General features: G+C 48.5%; 1 protein-coding gene across 3 annotated transcripts in view; it reads right to left on the minus strand.

Annotated features, from left to right (window-relative positions):
- Window positions 1–235: 235 nt before the first annotated feature.
- Window positions 236–23048, minus strand: part of PLPP4 (phospholipid phosphatase 4) — a 113588-nt gene continuing 90775 nt past the window's right edge. For all 3 annotated transcript variants that reach the window (XM_032878464.1, XM_032878454.1, XM_032878474.1), the window contains 2 exons: window positions 10347–10517; window positions 236–664 (listed from right to left, as the gene is read on the minus strand). In XM_032878464.1, the coding sequence (XP_032734355.1) occupies window positions 465–664; window positions 10347–10517 (371 nt within the window). In that variant the 3' untranslated portion in view covers window positions 236–464. The remainder of the gene's footprint in view (window positions 665–10346; window positions 10518–23048) is intronic.

The raw sequence follows: 23048 nt of genomic DNA on the forward strand, positions 1-23048 counted from the left end.
AGAAAGATTCCAAAGCTTGGCGCCCGGAATGACCCACAGCCAGACCTGGACCCACTCCCCACCCCGGCCTCGGCCTCTCCGAATGATTTTTGCCACCCTGGCCAGCCAACACCGTGTCTTCCAAGTGGGAGGTTTTATTAGGTTTTACGACCATGAAAACACAGGACAGTGGCGGTTACAGCGAACATTTCAGCTAAAGGAACAGAGTCGCACCCGCCCTGTCCTTGGCGCCTCCTTCCCTAGGTCTCTCACAGATTCTCCCTGCGTCCTCTCTTGGCAAATTCGAGAAAGTTGAGAAGACACATTTAAAGTAGCAGGAATACCACCAGCAAGATGGAAGCAGAAGGATAACTTGGAGAAACAACGGATGAGAAACACGCTACAGAAAAACCTCTTCTACTGCATTAGGGTATGGGGCGGGAGAGCGTGCCCCGGGCTCAGCGTCCATCCCCCGGAGACCCTGGTCATACAGGGCCTTCGGTGATGCCCTCCAGAGGCATGCTGGGCGCACTGTCAGCGGTGGGCCGCTCCTCCTTCTTCAGCGACGTCGGGACCCGGAGGCTGACGTAGGGTTTGTGACAAGCTGTGTTGGCCAGAGGGGGGTAGTGCTGTCTGTAGCAAATGTAGGCAAAAATGAGGCCAATGACTCCACCGACAAAAGAATCTAGGCAGAAAGAGCAAAACAGGAGAAAAGTGTTATGACGCATTCGAATGTGGCCAGTTGCGTTTTCCAGAAAGCCCTCTGCTCACCTGCTGCAGTGAGTGGCTTGCTTGCTGGATCCCTTGAGAGACTAAAGCAAAGAGAAACCATGCTGGAGGTTTAGATCTCCATGGCCTCTGCAGATCTTTCCATTTCAAGGACTTAAAGATTCCTTGAAAATGCTTCCTTGATTTGCTCTTAGGTCTTTAATATGGACTCAAACATCACATGATCTCAGATTTGCACTCTTGGATGTTAAAACCACTTCTAGGTTCTGGAAGTCCAGCCATGTCTATAGGATTGAGACAACCCGGTGGGGGGCTGTGCTTTCTTGTCCTTCAGCAAGTTCCTGCTGGAGGCCAGCACTGCCAGAGAGCTATGGAAACCCACTGGGAGTGCTGTCTCTGCCTCGGGGTCCGTGATTTCTCAGGGAAGAAATACACTTCGGAGTCACAAACCTCAGCATTTTATGGTGCACCAGGACTGGCAACTCAACACATCTCTGCTGTGAGAATCCCAGTCCCTGCAGCATCTCATCAAGTCGGGGGATAGAAAGGGTCGGGGAGGTGGGGGCAGGAGGGGGCATCTGCAGCCAGAACAGGCCCCTCCATGGCAGGGCAGTGGGGGGCAGCCCCTTGCCCAAGCAGGCATTCGGCTGATGCCCAACAGAGACTGAATCAGAGCAGTCCACCCTAGCAATCCTCACCCCACACTTCGTGTGTGTGGATGTGCACGTGTTGCCATTTTAAACTGTGTCTATGGGTTATTACTGCCAGAAAGACCCTAGCACACTGGCAAACCTTCCCTAACAAAAGAAATTTGGGACTCCTTTGAAGATTTCTGCCAGGATGAACTGTCATTCTCCATTCGGGGTTTCTGCTTCCACGTTTTTAATCTTGTTGGGCTGCACACACCTCTTAGAGGCAAATAGCATCATGGATTCCTGAGTGAGGTCACAAGGCATAATTTTTCTTTTTTTTAAATTTAATTTTATTTAAATCCAATTAATTAACACATAGCATATTATTAGTTTCAGAGGTGGAGTTCAGGGGTTCATCAGATGCATATAACACCCAGTGCTCATTCCATGAAGGGCCCTCCTGAGTGCCCATCCCCCAGGCACCCCATCCCCCCCATCCCCCTCCCCTCCAGCAGCCCTGCTTGTTTCCTAGAGTTAAGAGTCTCTTATGGTTTGTCTCCCTTTCTGATTTCATGTGATTTCACTCATATGTGGAATTTAAGAAACAAAACAGATCATGGGGAAGGGAGGGAAAAATAAAATTAAGACAAGGCATAATGAACAGGGTTACACCAAGTTCCTCAAAAGGAGAAGCTCTTCGCAGTGCCTGTGGCCAGCAACCTATAAAAATAGGCCAGGACCCCAGGGTCTGAGGCCAGAGCGTTCCACTGCTGTTTTGATCTTTCTCTAATACCAGGGAGCAGCCGCATAGGACAATGATTTCTTATTCGAGTCTGAAATGACCCATGGCACCTGCATTTGAGTCACCGACTCACTGACCAGACCAAAGAGCAAAGCCTACAAATAATGTCATTCGGCTGGCAAGTTTCTGGGGTAGGGCATCTCCTTTGGTGCACCACTGGCCATGGGACATAGAATCCTCCGGAGCAAATGTTCTCCAGGCTTACAGGTGGAACAGCACGCGAGGGCGAGGCCAGGGCTGCCCACGCTGCTTTCCCAGTGAACGGGAAGAGGGGAACGTGGTATCACAGGTCCACTGGCGTCACCAGAAATGACAGGGCAATGCCAGGTCCAGGCAAGCTGCCTTCTCGGCTGGGTCATGTGGCACTTTATTACAAAGGTGGTGAACGAGATCCAAAAGCTCACTTCCTTTAGGAGGGAGACGGTCATCAAGTGACTCAAGTGGGCCACTGTTATGATGATGAAATCACTTTCACATCCTGTCCGGCCTGTGCTGACAGAAAAGCAGGCAGGGGACAGGCAGGACGTTATTATGGGAAAAACAGCTTGGGATCGACTTTACCCTACATATGGCAGCATGGGACTGGAGCGTTCAAAAGGGGAATCAATGGATCTCAGCGCCCCTGAAGCACAAGATGCTGGTCTCCTTACTCAGCATCAGTGCTATTCCATTCCTTCCACGTCTGTGTTCCACATGGGTATCAGGTGTCCGGTGCGACGTCTGGCCCTCGGGCACGAGGCTGAACAACACTGACACCTCACAGTCCGGAGGGGCCAGATGGACCCTGACTAGCGACAGGCTTATCCGTGAGCCACAGCCGTGATACACATCTCGAAGGAGAAGCGTGGGTCTGTGACAGCAGAACAGCCCGGGCTAGTCCCGTTGGACCAGGTGAGTTTCATGGAGGGCACCGCCCCCTGCCCCCCAGGCCAGCCCTGCAGGATGGCAGGCGTGAGCCAGGAGAAGTGGGAAGTGGAGACAGCAGGCATGCAGAGGACAGAAGGAAGGGGCTTGGCAAATGTGGGAAACAGAAGGACCGACCATCTTTTACAAAGGTCTGGTGTCTTTATCATTCCACAGGACAGAAGTTGACCATCAGGTAGTTCATGTACCCTCGAGCATGGACCAGGGACCCCGCTGGCTTTCTGGGAGACTGTGCACACTTCTTAACCTACACCTACCACTCAGGACTCACTTCCCCTTGATGGTCTCCCTCATCTTCGCTTCCCAGAGCCCAGCAGTCATTACTCGGTAAATGTCCGGTGAGCAGGGACGTGTCGACCCACACTGACGAGATGGAAGCCCTAAACCAGCGACATCACCAGCCACAAAAGGCCCCACGCTGTGTGATCCCATGTACGTGCAGTGCCCAGAATAAGGAAATCCATGGAGAAAGGAAGAACGATTAGTGTTTGCCAGGGGCTGGGGTTGGGGTTTCTTTTGGGGTGAAGAAAATTTCCTGGAATTAGATAGTGATGATGGTTGCACAACTCTGAACATACTAAAAACCACAGAACTGTGCACTTTATAAGGGGTGAATTCTAAGTTACGAATTGTACCTCAACAAAGTGGGGGGCGGGAAACTACACTAGAGGGGCTCCAATGGTAGTAGAAAGAGGCTTTGCATCAGGCAACGTGAATTTTAATCTTATTTATAAAATGGGCATGACCCCCTCCCCCTTCTCATGAGGTCAAAGGACAAGAGAGGATCCCACTGGGCCTGGCACAAACAAGCAGAAGGGCTCTGAAGAGGTGCTGTCAAGTCCCCTGGGGGAACACATCCCTGTCTGTCACCATGGTGACATCCAATATCACTGAGCTAACTTGACTTGGGAACTTATATGCCTTGGGCTGTATGACCCAGGACACTACAGGAAAAATCAGCTCTGACAAACTCAACAACCCCACATGATACTTTCTGTTCCTTTCATTCTACTACTAGTGAAGCTTTCTATTTTTGTGGCTTTGAGCTTCTATGAAAGAATTTCCACAGCACAGAGGATAGAAGATCTGGCTGGTGTACCGGGAGTTGGAAGGGCGGCTGCCATGTCTGTCTTTCTCAACACCACACATCGGGGGGAGAAGATGTCTGGGACACCGGCACGAGCGACATAATGACTGAATGAATGCTTCAAGTCACATTTTTTTGTTCATTTTTGAAGGGAAAGAACTTGTAGAGGAAAGGTTAATTTTAATAACCCCCCAAAATTTAAATAAAACCAGTGTGAAGGAAAAGATGATACTACTAAGAAAGAAACATGATTTAGTAAGACTCATTCATTCATTCGTTCCCTCATTCAACACATCGACTGGGCACCGTTAGGAGCTGAATTGTGTCTCCCCACCCTGTAAAAAAGACAAGTTGAAGTCCTAAGCCCAGTACTTCAGAACGTGGCCTCATCTAGGTACAGATTCTATACGGGGGTCATCGAGTTAAAACGATCCTGAGGGTGGGCTCTCATCTACTGTGACTGGTGTTCTTACAAAAGGGTAAATTTGGACTCAGGGACAGACCCCCACAGAAGGAAGATGATGGGAGCTCAACACGGGAGGTCGAGATGGGAATGATGCTGCCATAAGGCAGGGAACATCTGGGGTTTCTAGAAGCTGGAGGAAGCCCAGAAGGATCTTCTCCCTACAGGTGTCAGAGGAAGTGTGGCCCTTCTCACACCTTGACTTTGAACTTCCAGCCTCTAGAACTGTGAGACCATTTCTATTGTTCTAACCCACCGGGTCTGGGGAACTTTTTATAGACCCCAAGGAAACTAACACAGGCACCTACTACGTGCCACGGCAACAAGAGACAAAAATCCCTGCCGACATGGAGGCTGGACTCTAGTGCGGTGTTTCCCAACTACGCATCGCGTGAGCTACCGGCTCCGTGTTGTCCACGGCTGTTTGCACACGACTACAGCCAAATCCTGGAGTTGCAACAGAGACCGTCCGGCTCACACAAAGTCTAAGATAGTTACTGTCTGACCCTTTGCAGAAAAAGCCTGCAGACTTCTGTTGTAGTGGATAAGGACAGACAATGATCAACACACCGCAAACTACGCGGTTTGTTAGACAGAGATGCATGAGCAAGATGAGAGCGACAGGGAGCGTGGGGAAAGCGCTGCGGTTCCAAGAGTGATCATCACGAAACGTCCTCACCCAGAAGGGGACACTTGAGCCAAAGCTAGGAGGGGGAAGGGAACGAGGCCCACCTATAGAGGGAGTCGGATTCTAGAAATACCCTGAGCAGAGAACCCACAACAAACACCAGAGAAAATGAGAGGACGTAGAGGGGAGAAGGATGGGAATGACGTGAAGCCTGGAGGTCATCAACGAGCCTTGTGAGCAGCCAACATCCCTCATCCCTGGGGACTGAGCAACAGCGGAAAGCAAGGGCTAACCTGGAGGTCAAGAGGGCAGAGGGCCTGACTCATGCTCCTCTGGCCTGGCCCAAAGCGCTGTCCAGTGGGTTCTGAGGGAGGGGGGCAGACAACCGGGGGTTGCACACAGCCTCAGCCCTCCTGTGGGGGATGCCTAGGATAGGAAGGCAGAGGTGGGCAGATTCATAAGGCCGAGAGGCGGAGAAGCTCCCAGACCCTGAGCTACATTCCGCAGCTGATGCTGAATGTGAATACAGACCCTGCCACAGAGGGCAGCCCACCATGGAGGGAAAATGGGTTGAAATCAGGTCGCTCCAGACCGAGAATATCTGTGGGAGACTCTCAGTGTTTCTGTTTTACTCAAGGTGGTGCGATCCTGTTAGGAACAGTAATATAATTTCAAGGGCTCCTTTGCTTTGCTTTTTTTTTTTTTTTTAATTTAATTTTTTTTTCCAGTGTTCCAAAATTCATTGTTTATGCACCACACCCAGTGCCAAGGGCTCCTTTTCAAGTCACTTTGTTTAGAAAATCTAGAGACTGCTTCTGACAGACCAAGGAAACAGCTGGTCAACAGAGTGTATCCCTCAACCGTGTGTGTGTGTGTGTGTGTGTGTGTGTGTTTAGCAGGGAAGGGGTAGCAGCCTCTTCCTGGCTCTTCCCAACCACCTCATCTGCAGGGCTGATCATCTCCTGAAGTCTGGTAACTACACAAAAATTCATTTCAAATCACAAACCCTTCACAGCCCAGTCAGGGAAACATGGGGAAGGCAGTGGCAGCCCCCGAACACTTCAGCCCGGCCAAATATGGCGTCTGTGATGGCCACGGATGCTTGTTAACCTCGGGCTGGGTGGGAACGAAGGACCGTTTCCTCCCTTGAGACCCACTTTTCTGTATTACATTCAGAGGGGATGCTCTTTCTTAGAGTGAAACACCACACAAGCACCCAGGGCCACTTAAACGACATTATGATTACAGAAACCAGTGTCGGTTGGAAGATTACTCCCAAATGTAGAGTCGCATGAGGAAAGCCTAGATCCAGATCCAGGAATTTGAGGGGCAGAGTGAACTCATGATTATGTCCACTCATATAACAAATAATACCTTCCTGCCACTCCTGTGATTTCTCACTGACTAGAAATCATAAACCCACAAGCCTAGGAGTTGAGGCAGAAGTGAGTTCAGTAAGAAGCTCTGCCCTTTCTCTATATTTTTCTCCACACGTTTTTCTCAGCAAGGGAGTTCCGTAAGTTTTAACTCTTGAAAACATGTGGCTAATCACAAAGATTAACCTCTTTTTGAGGTGCTGGGCTTGGCTGTTAGCATCACCCATGAAATCCTGTAGCTTCCACTTGACCTGAAAGGCGGCATATCATAAAGACATGGAGACTCTCAGCCATGTACGGCCTCAGGACCCATCCATCTGGCTTTATTTCTGCACAAGTCCTGCTAAATGTTTCACAGGCCTCTTCCTGCCATGGCCTGTGCCCAACATCTTCTTCACTTAATAAAACAACAGGCTTGTCTGTTTGGAGTGGAGCTGGGAAGGCAGAAAAGATGAGAAGGGTGTTGATAACAGAAAATAACCATGGTAATGGAAAGAGGGAGGCATTTGGGATTATGGGCTATTTATTGGATAAGAATATATAATCAAGTAATTGGATGTACTTCTATATTAGACATAGTTGTGTAAGTCAAAACTGAAATGGAGTCATAAAAATCTCATAATATTAATGCTGTTAACTAAAGTCTATAATGGGAGGGATTTGGGTTTTGCTGACGCCTACGGGGCTCTGCATGGATTCCCATCATGACGGGCGGCGCCTGCCCACGGTCACTGGGCTCAGTCTGCGAAGGAAAACAACTTATTTCTCTCCATCAGGCATCCTGCCTCAAACGCACACCCACAATGCCCATCCCTTCTCCAAGCTGGAAACTTGGGAGGCCTCCCTGATGACTCCCTTAATGAGTGAGTGTTCAATGAATAAAATTCCCCGCTCGTTGGACACTGCCGCTTCCTAACATGTAATAAGGGGGAGGAAAGATGGCGCCGAGGTACACCTTAGATCAGGGCTTCTCAACCTCAGCAGCAGCCATCCAGGGCCGGGGAGGTCTGTGCTATGAGGGAGGCACTGTCTTGTACATTGTAAGAGGTTTAGCAGTAAACCTGGCCTCTCCCCACCAGGCTCCGGGAGCAACCACATCCACCACTAGCCCCCAGTTGTACAGACGAAAAAGATATCTGCAGATATTGCCAAATGTCCCCTGGAGGTACAGTCACCCCCTGCTGAGACCACGGGTGTAGACAGCGACAGACGGCCTCATAAAAGGGAATTCAGGTCAAATGAGCCAGACTCCTTTCTGAGCCCGTTAAAGAGTCCAAGGAAAAGCACGCATGCTCCTCTCCTGGCTGATTCTGGGGTTAAGAAATGAACAGACGACACCAGTGAACTGGTCTTTAGGCCACATCAATGACCTAGAACACCCCACGTACATTCAGTTTTGCCTGTGGGAGTCTAGTATAGCTCAAGTCTGGCCCTAAACATCACTGAACATAAATTCTCTTGCTCTGCTTTCCTATCAGCCCACAGAGCGTTACTAGTCTCCTTCTACTGCTCCAAGCTCCTTTCTGCGTCCGCTGGAAAAGACGGGTCTCAAGCCCTGTTGTGAGCAGGCCTTCAAGGCCGCAGGTGCATCATGAGCCCACCACCTCTGGAAAGCCTGGGACTGCGAGTCCTCATCCTTTCCTGATGTACCGGCCCCAGCAAGGTAATGAGGGAAAACCAATCAGGACCACAAGTATTTAAGAGAGGCCGATCTCAGGTCTGAGGGTTTCAGGACAAGTTTACTTCACAAAGGCCCTGACTGCCTTGCAAGATAAAGCAGCGCTCTATTCAAGGATGAAACCCGTCATCATTTCACAGATCTAAAGTGCCCCAATCAAAGTGCAAACCAGGGACTCATGGCTCACAAACAGACTGCGTTCCAAAAACACGTCTGCCTCTAAATCAGTTGTTGGGGAAACACAACTCATCCTTCTCCAGAAACAATGCGGGAAGCAACAACAATACCAATTTGTGTTTGTGTAGTATGTTTTCGCTCACAAGATACATTTGGATCCATGATTTCATTCGGTCTGTAAAAGAGCCTGTGAAGTACTGGGGGGTGATTGTTCCCAAGCTCAGAAGAAGAAACTACAGCTCACAAGGGATAAATCAAGAGCCGTCCATAAGACACCAGCCAGTCCGTCCTGTTCTTCATAGAGAGACGCCCTCATCATCTGGGCAATAATGATTCTGTTGGAAACTAGTGCCGTGCACGGTGGGTAGGCCTTGGTGCTGCTCCTCGGCGACTCTGCCCCTGCCGCCCTCCCATGATGGAGCTTTGTGTCATCTGGAGCTCCGTCCGAGTCATTGTTCAGCAGATCGCAAGGGAGGGCTCAGGGCTCAGCCTTATGGCTTCTAGTGATTGCCCCCCTCAGGAGGGCCTCAAGACCCTCATCCCTACTTGACCCATCCACCTGCGGAGACCATGCATCAGTCGCTCTCTTTACCCTGAAGCCTTGGCTCTTAGCTCAAAGCTGCTGTTAGAAGGAAGCCCAGAGCATGAGCTCCAGGAGGCTGGAGAGTGGAGCTGAGGCCAGGGAAGGAGCAGGAGAAGCTAGAGAAGTACCAGGAGGAGTGGGAGGCCCCAGAAAAGATGGAGAGATGGTGTCCCCAGCTAGGAGCACCCCTTACCTCTGGCCTCATCTGCTACATCACCACCCCTGGAATAAATAGCTGGGAAGAGGCCAGAAGTGCGCGGGAACACAAGGCAGCTGGCTGCAGAGACAGGAAAGGGGGAGGAGGAGAACCGCCTGAGGGCAGCAGGAAATGGCAAGGGAGAGGATGGGCAGACCACAGGCTGATGGGAAAAGTCATTCAGATCGCGGGAAACTGGATTTGGCACATGTATAATTCAGTCTGTTGGCTTAAAGTCGACACACTAGAGCTCTTCCCCAAAGCCGCTCAGAATTCATCAGAAATAACCGACTTGCATGTTAATGCAGACGCCTGGCCACTGCTCCAGACCCACCCCCCAAGCTGGCTTCCTGTGTCAGGGTGGCCTGGTCAAGGTGACCTGAGGCTCGCCCTGTGGGGAACGTGGCCCTCCATCCTGCGCTGCTGGGGGCACGGAGTCCCATGGACGTCCCCTCTGCCCCTGCTCCCTGCTTGCCATGGCAGCTGCTAGAGACGGTCAGCTGGCTGTGAGCAGCAGCCTATCTGCTGGGAGACAGGGCGTGCTGCAGTTTTATTCCAGCCCCGCATTTGTTGGCTGTTAGTTTTGCTTGTCTCAGATACTCCAGGAGTCACGTACAGGTAAACCTCACAATAGCCTCGTAGCAGCGGCTCAGAACGCCACTGGCGTTGATCCCTGGGCTGGACCCATCCTTTGGAAGTGCATCTGTGGTGAGAGATACGTCCTTGCGTGACAGATGTGAGATGTGAAAGGAGCCAAAAACCACTTGGCACCAAGTCTAAAGACTGAGGCAAGTGATGGAGCAGGGCAGTCACAGTTGGGTCTGAGGCCCAGGGTCTGCCTTCCTGCTGGAACCTGGGCACAGAGGGAAAGGGGCAGCTTCCGTGCTACCTCCAATAAGGGCAGTATGGAGGTCAGAGCTCACACGCACAGGCAGGTTTTCTCTAAAAACTGTATCTGTGGTTATTTCAACCTACACTGGTCTGACAGTGGGCAGCTGGTTCCCCCTGAATGGGTACCTTTCTACACCCCTCCCTTCAGGAGAGTGTCAGACGACACCATGAGGACTAGGCAGGCCCTGGGCAGGGACTCACCTTGCCAGTGATGCTTGTAGTCACACATACGGGACAGGGCAATCATCATGGCGCAGTACAGGGGCAAGATGGCGGCACAGAGCCGCCAGCTCTTCCCCCGCCCACTCTCGGTGAAGCAGTGCAGCTTGCCAGCCAAGTAGAAGGTCGTGAAGCCAAGGCCAGAGAAGGCAACTGCCAAAGAGAAACAGCAGGTGTTACACTAGCAGGTGGTAAGTGGCAGGGACACAGCATGTCCTGGGCATCCTGTCTACCATCTTGCACACCCCAGGGCCAAGGCATACTGGCACCAGGCACGGTCTAGGCAATCTGTGCTCTTGCTAGAACCACGCTGGTATGAAAGTTTTAACAATGAGAATGACCTTCCAGACTTGTGTCTGATCAAAATCTATTCTATTTCATTCATTCATTCATTCATTCACTCAACAATGATTTAATGGGTAGCTATGTGCTTTAGACAGACACTGCTCTAGGTGGGGGAATAACAAAGTGTGTCCAATGCTCTTTCTGTGTCAAGGGTCTCAAGGTCTGGTTGAAAGACACAGCCATGTGTAGAGAGGATTTCAATATAATGTGTTGGGTTCTATAAAAAAAAAAGTGTGCACAGAATATAAGACTATGATGACTCCTTAGATTTGAAGAGTGAGGGAAAGGGAGAGAGTTGGGGCTTGGTGGCGCTCAGTAAGATGGGTTCAGCACAACTATGGAGCAGTGAGTTTGATGGAGAGGTTGGCAGTGACAAATGTCTCGTTTTCTTCTAAAAATTATGGCTATTGATTTTTAGAATTGCAAAGACAACTCATGACTGCACTAAATCTGTTTTTGAAAGCGTAGAGACCAGGTGTAGCTTGTGTAATTCCAAGACTTCTTACCCAGTCAGGTTTAGAACACAGCTGGAACTCAGTGAGATTTAAAGCAAGTTTTGTGTGGGTTTAGTCTTCCGTGGGTTTAGAATGATCTGCAACCCTGGCTACCCATGGAGTAGGAAGTTGAAAACCTAAAAAACCTAGGAAGCTTTACAAAATCCTCATAGCCTGTCTCGCCGCTGAACATTCTGCTGCTGCCGGTCTGCTGGTCTGGAGCACGTGTGTGAGTGTGAGTGTGTGAGAATGTATGTGTGTGGGAGTGTGTATGTGTGTGTACATGTATAAGTGTGTGTGCACGCATGTCTAAGTGAGTGTGCACATGTGAATGTGTATAGCTGTATATGAGTGTGTATGTGTGTGCGTATATTTGAGTACGTGCATGTGTGTATATGTGAGTATGTGTGTATAGGTGTGAATGTGTCTGTATAAGTGTGTGAGTATATGTGTATGTTTGAGGGTGCATGTGTGCATGCATGTGAGTGTGTGAGTACACATGAGCCGTATGTGTGAGCATGTATATGTGTGCGCACATGCGTGTGTGCCTAAGCGAGCATGTCTGTGTGCGCATGTGTGTGTGTAGGAGCATGTGTGTGCATATGCATATGTATATGTGAGTGTGTGCGTGTGTGACTATGCATGCGTGTACTCCCCAAGTGCTTCCAGCGCCAGCCAGGGTTGAGCTTTGCACACTCGTAGAAGCCACAGCCCCTGCCTCCTCTAGACACCAGCCTGATCAAAGCTTTCCTCTTGGAGAGAAAATCCTCCAGAGGGGCAGACTGCTTGGTAATCAGCCCCCACAGGGACCTGGTAAGAACCGTCTTGCAAACACTCCGGATGACAGACCACCAGCGGTGTGGGGGAGACTGCCCGATCCAGAGCAGCAGCCTCAGTGTTCCTGAGTTAGGGACGGATAAAGGACGTCAGGCTGGCCCAGACCTGCTGAGTTAGACTCTGCATCTCCCAGGGTCCACGAGAGACCTGAGGGCACTCTCCAGTCTGCGGGCCTGCCTCAAACACACTCAGCCTCTTATAAGACTCCCTAAGAGGGCACCTCAGGGAAGTAATCCAAAAATATGGACAGCTCTAGAAGAGTTATTTATAATCATAGAACAATGGAAGATGGGGAATGCAGAGGCACAGAGAAGCAAACCGTGATATTTCCATTCAGGGGACTGTGACGCACCCAGGAAAACCACAGCTCACACAGGGCGACAGACAATCCTCACGGTACTATGTTAAGGGGAAAAAGCTGGACCTCAAATTGTAGGTTCAAGATAATCGTGGCCACAGCATGTAAAAATGGCTAAACTGTAGCTTTACTAAATTATCTCTCATAATGTATCTTTTTTTTTTTTTTTTTAAGAGAGAGACAGAGAGAATAAGTGGGGTTGGGGAGGGGCGAGGAAGAGGGAGAAAAAATCTTCAGCAGGCTCCACGCCCAGTGCCGGGTTGGATACCACGGCCTTGAGATCATGACCTGAGCCTAAATCAAGAGTCAGATGCTTAACTGACGGAGCCACCCAGGTGCCCCCATAATGTGTCTTCTTAAAAGGGATCCCCCAGGCACAAACATGAGCTTGTGCCAAAGTAAGAATGTTTCTAACAACCAAATTAAGGTAAGTGAAAGGGGTTGGTTTTGTTTTTTTTTTTTCCTTTTTAAACAATATTAAATCAGGTTTATCTCAGGAATAAAAATGAAGCACTTAAACATTTTTGAACAATAATTAGCACTTAAACAGCAGAGCAGTGCCCATGCATATTAAATATTCCATTTAAAAGAAGAATATGTAAGAAGCTTCATCGTCCAGGCCTGTTTTACATTTTTGCTACGATGGAAGGTTTTTAAGTGACTTACGGGTACTCGAGAGTGGTCCCATTTGGCCTCCATCCTAGCAAGCACAATGGGTTCTTAATTTCCCGTCCTTACCCACGTTGCTCTGCTTCTTCTATCCATTTACACCCTCCTCTGAGGTAGCAGAATGGGAGGGGGAGGCTGGACAGTTGGCTCTGGTGGGTACTGGCCTCATCCTGAATTCTTAAGGAGGAGTAATGGAATTCACTCAAACCAGACAGCTTAGCAAGTCTATCTGGCTAATTATGCTGAATGTGGGAGCATAAAAGAACTGTCCTGGGGCTGTGTAGGGTTATGGATGAAAGTCTCCAAGATTTCAATCAGAGAGGTAGCCTTAAGTGTTGCCAAACTGGCATCTCTTGGGAAAAGAAACACAACCAAAAAGAGGACGTCCACGAGTACAAGGCAGATGAGGGCAGGAATTTGTCTGTATCCCCGTAAAACAAATTTATTTGGAGACTTTAGGACAGACAAATCCCAGCTCAAGCAGCCACCAGAGCCTCGAGGCACAACACGGGCAAGGGAAGGGGCAGCTGAAAACCCTCCAAGGTCAAGACCTGGGGCAGGTAGCTCAAGGCCAGGCCCTCAGGCTGCACTAGATCACCTCCTGGTCCCCCTGGAACTCGAATTTGGCCAGCTTTGGCAGCCACGGACTGGCACTCATTCTTTGGACAGCAGGTAAAAGGTACTCTCCCTCATGCCCTGGGACCCACGCCCCAGCCCTCCAAAGTGTGGGAGTGTCTGCTGCTTTGAAAAGGAGCAGGGACTCACAGGCATTTTTAAAGGCTGGGTTCGACCGTCCAGATCCTGCCGGCACCCAGCAGCAGCTGCTTTTCTACATATTCTATTGGGCCTTTGGGCAACATTTTTAAAGCAGCACTTTATGCCTTGACTTTTCTAGGTGATACGACAGGCTCCAAATTCATGCTAAACCTCATGCTTGTTACTTTCTCAGTGGCATTCACGTTGAGCCAAAGGTTTTCGGAGGCTCTGCCTTGTGGCCTGGAAGGCACATGGGAGCCACGGACACCATGGGCACTTTGCATTTCTGCTTTCCCGAATACTGTCCGAATTAGAACTAGGCTCTGCCAAATCGCACTGAATTCATACCATCCCACATTTTGTTTTGCCACCTCCTCCCGTGAGGCTGGGGGTTTGGGACCAGCCTGTAATCTCCTGGGAGCCGTCCAGCTCTCAGATCCTGGGGCTCACTGGGGCTCAGATTCGATTCAACTGGGAGAGATAGAAAACAGGGAAGTCTTTAAAGGCTTTCCAAGGCGAGCCAAGCGACACCCTATTCTCTTCTCAAAGAAACATGCACTTGAGACCCTGCAGAGCTGAAAAACCTTTTATGCTCATGTAGAACAGGTGAGACCTGGTTCATTCCGCCGGCCTCTCCCCTTAAACACAGCCCCCCCACCCTTCCAGCATGATTAAGAAACGGAACTGAAAGCAAAGCAGTCAAAGCGGCGGACCTTCAGAAGATGGAGATCATAAAGTAGGGGAAATGTGTTCCTATTGTGCTAACATCATGAACAGAAATATGATTAGAGCACTCCCAAGCCAGTGGGCAAGAGGGTGCTGGGATTCTAGCTGTCCCTGGGGCTCCAAACTCTTTCATTTGCTCTCCAGAGTTTGAAACACACACAAGCTCTCACAGTGATCTATGAGGAAGAGCATATGCTCCTTGCTTTCAGAGCCCGTAGCAGGTTGTCTGAACTAGAAACAGCTGATTGTAAATATTTATATGTTGATCTGGCTGTGAAAAGCAAAAATGTTCTTGGAGCCTGTACACTAGGAAGCAGATGAAGGAGAATGATTTCCCCACCCTGTTTCTGGCACTTTCAGCCGCACTCCTGGCACGGTCCTCAACGAGAGGAGATAAGCAAAGCATCACAATACAACTCCTGGCCCAGGACATCTCAAGTCGCCTCCCCTGTACAGGGCTCTCTGCCTGCCTGGGGATTCTGAAAGGGAATGACTGGTTCTTCTCCCAGGCTTCATAGACCAATTGTCACAGGTTTATAACTCTCTCTTTGCAAAGAAAGTTCTATTTATGGAGCTAGCTTAGGTGAGATAATGTGGTTTCCCTCCCCACCCATTCCCCTCAATTGACTTTTAAAGCAAGTTGAAGACTTTCGGACCCCAATGATTGCCAGAAATAAGAAAATTGGCACGCACAAACACAAAGATTTCAAAATAAAATGAGGTAAGAATTGGGGAAACAGATTCTGCTTTGCGTGTTGTGTTTTTCACTTTTGCTAATTTTAATGAATTTCCCCAGGCAAACTGATCATTCCTGGCACCAAAAATGGAATTGTACCCTGATGAAGTAATCTGTACAAATTTTCCATTTTATGATGCTCAAACAGCTAGAATTTTCTTCTCCAAGAGGGAGAAGGGCAATACCAGATGGCTGAATAAATCTTAATACTGAAGGGGGTTTTGAGAACATCAGTGCATCTCTACAAGACCATCCAAAACCAGGACATGGGAACGAGCATGTCTGGTTGGTACCTGGACATTTCTCATCACGGCTCTGTCATGAACTGAATACATGACATCGGGCAAGTCACTTTCCCTCTCTGGGCCACAGTTTGGTTTATAAATTGAGAGACTGAACCATGGGGGCCACCAAGTCATGCCCACAGAGGTCAGGCAGATAGGGAACAGGAGTAAAGTAACTGGTATTAGAGGCAACTTTTTGCAGCAGAAAACCCTTCTGGGTCTTTTATTATTCCACTATTGTTGGGCACTCAGATAAGAAACACTTTACTTTCTGAAAAAAATCAATGGCTCATTTGTGATGGTAAATGATAACTAACACCTGACCCCGCGGTGGGACAACAGCTGGGAGTGGGGAGGACTGGGGAACACCTGCCTATTTAAAGATGCAGCCTTGGGACGCCTGGGTGGCTCAGTTGGTTGGACGACTGCCTTCGGCCCAGGTCATGATCCTGGAGTCCTGGGATCGAGTCCCACATCGGGCTCCCAGCTCCATGGGGAGTCTGCTTCTCCCTCTGACCTTCTCCTCGCTCATGTTCTCTCTCACTGTCTCTCTCTCAAATAAATAAATAAAATCTTTAAAAAAAAAAAAAAAAGATGCAGCCTTGCCATGTACGATGCACCTGCTTTAAAAACGCAGCTGGTGTCTGCCATGTGGAAATGTGGGCTCTGTGGTCCTAGAAGTTTTGATCTTCTGCAAAGGAAGGAAATCCCAATGTGTGCGGTAAATGTCTCCATTTTAACATATTAACAGCTCATCAAAAATTAATACAGTGCAGACCAAACGAAGCTTATCTATGAGCCAACAGGGTTGGATCTGCGGACTGCCAATTTGACAGGTCACCTGACCCCCATCTTTCAGTGTCATCTGGTTAAATCCCTCCTGTGCCTGAGCTGAAAATGACACAAGTCCATTTGTCCCTGCTCTCTACACTAAAGCAAAGAAGCACTTGAGCTTGGGATGATTTCGTTTAAACCAATAGCAACAGCAAATTAAGTGACACAGGAGATTTGGGACTCAGGAATCCATTCAACAGCAGGGACGATGGACAGTCCCCAACTTAAAAGGGTGCAACTTACTTTTTTTTTTTTCTTTATAATGGTGAGAAAGCAACATGCATTCAAAAGAAACCACACTTCAATTTCTGAATTTTGTCCTTTTCCCATGTTTGTGACTTGTGATACGACCCTTTCTCATGATGCTGGCCGACACTGGCCGCAGCCCCTGGTCAGCCCCACGATCCCCAGGGCAAACCACCAGCACACTTACTTCTGTTCTTCACTTTCAGATCAGTGTTCAATAAGTCACAGGAGATATTCAATACTTGATTATAAAACAAGCTTTGTGTTAGATGATTTTTCCCAGCTGTATGAGCATGGTCAAGGGGGGGGGCCAGGCTAAGCTATAAAGTGTAGTAGCTTAGATGTGTTAAATGCATTTCTCAACTTATGGTATTTTCAACTTACCATGGATTTATTGAGTTGTAACCCTATCAGAAGTTGAGGAAAATCTGTATTGTGTGCTGTTGGGGAGTGTGGGCTTTTGAGGCAAACCCGTGTGGACTCAGCTCTGCCACCTAACTCCCATAAAAGCTCACCCTCTTGGGGTCTCAGTTTCCTTATTTGTGCAATAGGGTTACTAGCACTTGCCTTACAAAATTATCTTGCAAATTAGTTCATGAGGAATTGTAAAATGCTTTGCTTAGTGCTTGGCACCAAGTGATCATTGTCTAACCCATAGCCTTGGTTCCGTAAAGTTCCATTCTGCAAGAAAAGCCTTCATAAAGTCTACTGTTGTAATCTGCAGTTCTCCAGTTATATAAGTGCATGCTTGCTCTGAGAGACTTCTAGAGCTAGGTATCAGGCTGATACAATTCATCCCCCAAGGCTCTCAGTAGATATAAAATGATCTTAGCCAGTAAAATGAATAGATTTGAAGACTCAGGGAGATGAGTCAGGGGATATATCTTTCTGATCCCACTTTGCAGGATGCCTGAAGCTCTCGGGTGAGAGGGTCAGAGAGCCAGGAGGCTGTGGGTGTGCTAAGTGACCCATCACAGAGCTTTTCTCCTAGGACTCCCTAGGAATAAGCTTCATTGTGTCGGAACCTACTTTGATGTCCCTGTGGCCCCCAATGCCTTAATGTGACTAGTTTCTCCTCCATAGTTTTGATGTCATCATTTCTTAATTCACAGTTCAGTGTAGCCAAGATGCTTGTTCTGTTTTCTATGACAAGCTAGACTCATTAATACTCTAAGATATTGGTTAAGAGATTTTACTTAAAAAAAAAAAAAGATGAACGTAGATTGCTACAAATCCTAGGGAGAATGTGGATCTACAGTGCATCTGTAGCCTAAAACCATTCAGTGGAATTTAAGGAATGACAGCTATTTATTCTGTATAAAATTATCAACAGAAGATCATTAACATTGGATTTCACTACCCAAACAGGGTTACAATTTCAAGGGTCAATTTTGATGAAACCTACAGAGCAGACTCAGTATCCACAGTGATTTTTTTTTTTTTAAGATTTTGTTTATTTATTTGACAGACAGAGATCACAAGTAGGCAGAGAGGCAGGCAGAGAGGGAGAGGGGGAAGCAGGCTCCCTGCCGGGCAGATAGCCCGATGCAGGGCTCCGTTCCAGGACCCTGAGATCATGAACTGAGCCGAAGGCAGCTGCTCAACCCACTGAGCCAGCCAGGCACCCCATCACAGTGATTTTTAAAAAGTGGCCTGCTTTCTCTCCAGTTTAGGAGCAATGAGATTGTTTTGGCTCAGATGAAGGAGGCAAAAAGTCTACCTTTGGTGGAAGAAAGAGAATTGTCAAAATCCTTGAAATCTTTTTAATCTTATCAATCAATGATTCTTCTAAAATTTCTTTTGAGGCCAAGAGTTCATCACAATCAATATAATTCAATAACCCCAAAAGTGTCAACTAATTCAACTAGACAATTGAAGGGAAAGGATTTAGGTCCTGATTTATCTTGGAAGCATCTACACATAATTCCTTTTCTTTGTTTGTATAACCAGGCAGACCTAGATCCCACTAGACCATAACCTCCATGAGGGCAGGACTTACACTATCTTCTTCACCCTTGGATCTGTACAGTCCTACACAGGGATTGGCCCCAATAAATATGTGTTGAATGGAGGGAGGACTTAGCACAAAGGTATATTATTGTCACACATTCCTTCATTCACTCTCTCAACACCTATTTACCGATGGCCTCAAGGAACCTCGGACTTTGCTGGACCACAGTGATGGGAAAATGCATAAGACTCAGTTCTTGCCGTGGAAGAGTTTTGTTTGGAGAGAAAAATGGGGAAACAAGGGAAGCTCCATGGAGGAAATAAAATTGGAGGCTGGCAGACAGACAGAAGGAAGGGCTTCTGCAAAACCACCTCAGTTATCTGGGATCCAGGGGCTAATATCATTCAACCCAGTCACTGAACTGCCTGTGAGTCTACGGATGGTCACAGTGGCTATGTCAGCCTCAGGAAGAATGACTTACTCCAGTACCATCAGCCTTAAGATTTAGTAAGAATTGGTGTGCTGGTGAGAAACTGAAAGCCATCTGTTAGACCGAAGGAGATTAGGTAGATTCTAAGCAGCTTTGGGAAGACAGGCTGAGCCTGGGACTGTTGAAGTCAGCACCACCCGACTGTCTGCTCTGGAGGGATGGAGAGAACCACCTTGACCCACTACAAGAGGCCAGCTGGCCACACAGACCTGTTGGATACAACTCCAGAGATGCGACATGAATTGAGAACCTACAGCTAGTCAGAGATGGAGTGAAGATCTAAGCACAGGTGAGAAGAGCTCTGTAGCACAGCTGGGTGCACTTACGTATGCGTCCTGACCCCACTACCTGCCACCCATGTGACCTAGGGTAAGGTGCTTAAGTTCTAAAACTCAGGCTCACCATCTGTAAAATGGACAAGCCAGCAGCTGTCCAACAGAGTGATTATAAGAACCAATCACAGCGTGTCCACGATACGCTGGACAAACTGCATGGCAGGCATGAAGCTCTCGGTGATCGTCTGATCCCTTTCCCCCTCCCTCCTCCTTCCTACTCATGCTCTTTCTCAAAAGGATGCTGCCTCCCAAGTGAATCTGCAAGTGTGGAAGAGGAAACGAAGCAGACGCATGTACCAAGATAACAAGGATGTGAACCCCGTGGCACCAGGATGGCTCCATGACAAAGACGGTGTCTACATCCTCTGCTATTATATGACCCACAGCAAGGACAGTGCCAAACAAGTCATGGGTGCTCGAAAAATGCAAGTGAATGAACACGTTAATGAAAGGAAGGAATGGTAGGATAATACAGAAGCCAGAGCAGGGGGCTCTATGCCAGCACAGTGTTGAGCATCCCTTCTCTGCCTAGCTAACTCCTACTCACTCTTCAGGTCTTAGCTTAAATGTCACTTCCTCAAGGCCCTCCCTGGCGCCCCCCATCAGGTGTATTGGGCTCTTACTATACATTGCACTGGGCCTTCATAACACTTAACACCACACTCTTCTTTTTATGTGATTGCCTAGCATCTACCTTCCTTCTACTGGATTCTGAAGCTCTCTGGGGACAGAGGCTGTGCTCCCTGTGCCTGCACTCACTAGGTGCTCAGTAAGTGTGTACAGTGAATAAATGGCTGCAGTTCTGACAAGCAGGGAAGGTTTCACTAAAGAAGGAGGAGGCAAGGATGCACCCAATGATGGAGAAGGGGTAGAGTCAGGCACTGGCTCAGAATAACATATGTGAGGGAGACAAGCTGGGGGGGGGGGTTCATGCATTTCTTCCTTGCCATATCCCACCCTCCAGATATATACATAGTCAGTCTCTCTCCGTCTCTCACACACACTTCCTACAAGGTTCTTCCTACAAGGATAACCCCAGAATCCTCCTGGAGCCTTCTGAACAGAAGTCCCTCTGTTCCCCAGGGACAGACAGCCACCCGCCCCCCCACCCCAGATATCTGGGCTAGATTCCAGGGAACAACGAGAGATGCTCACAGCGTTCTCAGATGAAGTGAAGCTATAGAAAGGGAAGCAACACAAGATTCCAAGTGTCTGAAAGGCAGACAGGTGGAGCAGTGTTTCAGTAAAGTAGCTAGGAAGGAAAGAGGACCCCGAGCTGACTTGAGCAGGTTCCAAGAATGTTCTGTCAGGACGGCAAGACCATCAGGTGCGGAGGGACTCCACCCACCAGGCACTGTGCGAGATTTCGTTACCTGGCCTTACTTCATCCTTGGGACAACACAGTGACATAGGCATTAGGCCCAATTTATTGATGAGAAATGGAGGCCCAGACAGGTCCAATTACTAACTGAAGGTTAATACAGCCCTTAAAATGGACTAATTATTTCTTTTGATGGGGAGGGGCAGAGGAGAGGGGGAAAGAATCTTGAGCAGGCTCCACGCCCAGGGCAGAGCCCAATACAGGACTCGAACTCACAGCCCTGAGACCATGACCTGAGCCAAACTCAAGAGTCCGGTGATTAACCAACTGAGCCACCTGGGCACCCAATAGTGAATTATTTCTACATGGAGCAAGAAATCACAATCTTCTTAGCATGACTACAGTTACGGCAGTGCTAACTGCCTATCTGTTTTGATACCCCCGGGAGGCATGTACATTTCAGGGTCACCACCAAAGCCAGAGGACGCAGCATACTGCCTGGCAAGAAAAGTAATCAACACATGGTAACCAAATGAATATATAAATGGTAGAGACCATTTATTCATTTCACAAACTTAACTGTACTCTTATCAAGTACTCCGGCAACAGGCCAAGGTCCTCGGGGTCAGAAAAATATTACGGCCATGAAAGGTCATGTCCTTCCTCCTCTATTTCTACGCAGGGAGATACTTAAACTTCCTGAGCCAGATGAGATTCCCATCCCATGATAGAAATGAAAGTATTGTCTTGTTTGAGGAAGAGCAATGGGGAAAAGGAAAAGGAACCAAAAAGCTCATAATTAGTCTGAAAGCAAATGTCAGAGATAGAAAATGCAAACAGAAGAGGGGAAGACTGGGAGATCCCTGTGTAACCCCAGTCCTGCATCTTCAAATAGGATTCTGTTCTGAGAAAAAAAACCCACAACCAGCTCAGGCACAATGCACAAGATGTGCGGGGGGCGGGGGGAGCTCCAGTGGCTGGGAGGAAAGGGACTCTGGGGGAAAAAGGTCCTTTTGTTAGTCCTCGGAGGCACCATCCTGGGAACAGGGGAAACAGCAGAGAAGGAGTAAGGATTTTTAAATGACAGAAGTCACTCTGGCTCCCCCCCCCCAACACACACACACACCCTACGCTGCTTGATGACAAAGCCTTGTTAGGAGTCCTAAACGGTGCTTGTCACCCTAGACAGAGCTATGAACAGTCACCAAGATGGTAAGTGGTTTTGCATGCCAGAGCACCCTGACCTATAGAAGGCCCAAGTTGCCAAGACAACTTTTGCTTTTTTTTACCGTGATTATATGCCACAATGATCTGAAACATAAATATAAAAATATGCCCTCAAAATGGGGAAATTACCTTTTTCCATAACACCATCAGGGGAGCTGATAAAAGCAGGGGCCAGCTTCAGATCAAGATAAGATTTTAATGAAAAGTAATTTTATTTTGCCTCCAAAGGCCTAGTGGAACATAAGTTTGATGGTGAAATTTCAGTAGCCATGCACGCGCTGGAGAAGCAACTAAAAAGGCAGTCGCCATAACTATGCCCAGTGTGTTCACTGGATATCAGCCTCTCCGTGGGGTGCATGAACTTCAGGAGAAGCCTTGGAAGTCTTAACGATGGCTACTGCCCAGCTATCTGTCAAGGACATGACCTTTTGTGAGTTGTTACACTACCTGCAGTTGTTAGGGGAAAACTGCCCTCTAACCCGCCCCCAGCAGTAGCCTGGATCGGGGATCTCAGCTCACACAAGAGGAAAACATGTGAGATGACAGACTATGTATATATTGGTCTTTGCCCCTGGTTCCTGGCACAGAGCTCCTAAAGCCCTTATAAACTCCCAGGTGATAAGGCCTAGGAGCATCGCTTGTTCTAGTGCGGGGGCTCTGGCTGGGTTCCTGGATGGGGGCTGGTCACCAGAAAGACCAAGCCATGAAGAGAAGCTTGGGACCTTCAGCTCCACCTGCCATTCTCCAGCAAGGAGAGAAGGGCTGGAAACAGAGTCAGTGATCGATCATGCCTATATGATCAAGCCTCCATGAAAATACCCCCAAACTGTGGGGTTCAGGGAGCTTCCAGGCTGGTGAACCTACCAGGAGGATGACCCCAACTCCATGCAGACAGAAGTTCCCGGGCCTTATCTCTGATCTCAGAAGACCTTCCTTAAGACAACATCGAAGTGGCAACTTGCTCTACACGGCAAACTGAATCCCACCTGCGGGGCTCTTCTGAATCCTTCGCTCTGAGACAACCCAAAATAGAAGAAAAGTAGAACTCTTCCAGGTGTTATATGATCTGGGTTCC

The sequence above is a fragment of the Lontra canadensis genome, unplaced genomic scaffold (genome assembly GCF_010015895.1).
Source record: "Lontra canadensis isolate GAN:19392208 unplaced genomic scaffold, GSC_riverotter_1.0 scaffold3, whole genome shotgun sequence".
Classification (NCBI taxonomy): domain Eukaryota; kingdom Metazoa; phylum Chordata; class Mammalia; order Carnivora; family Mustelidae; genus Lontra; species Lontra canadensis.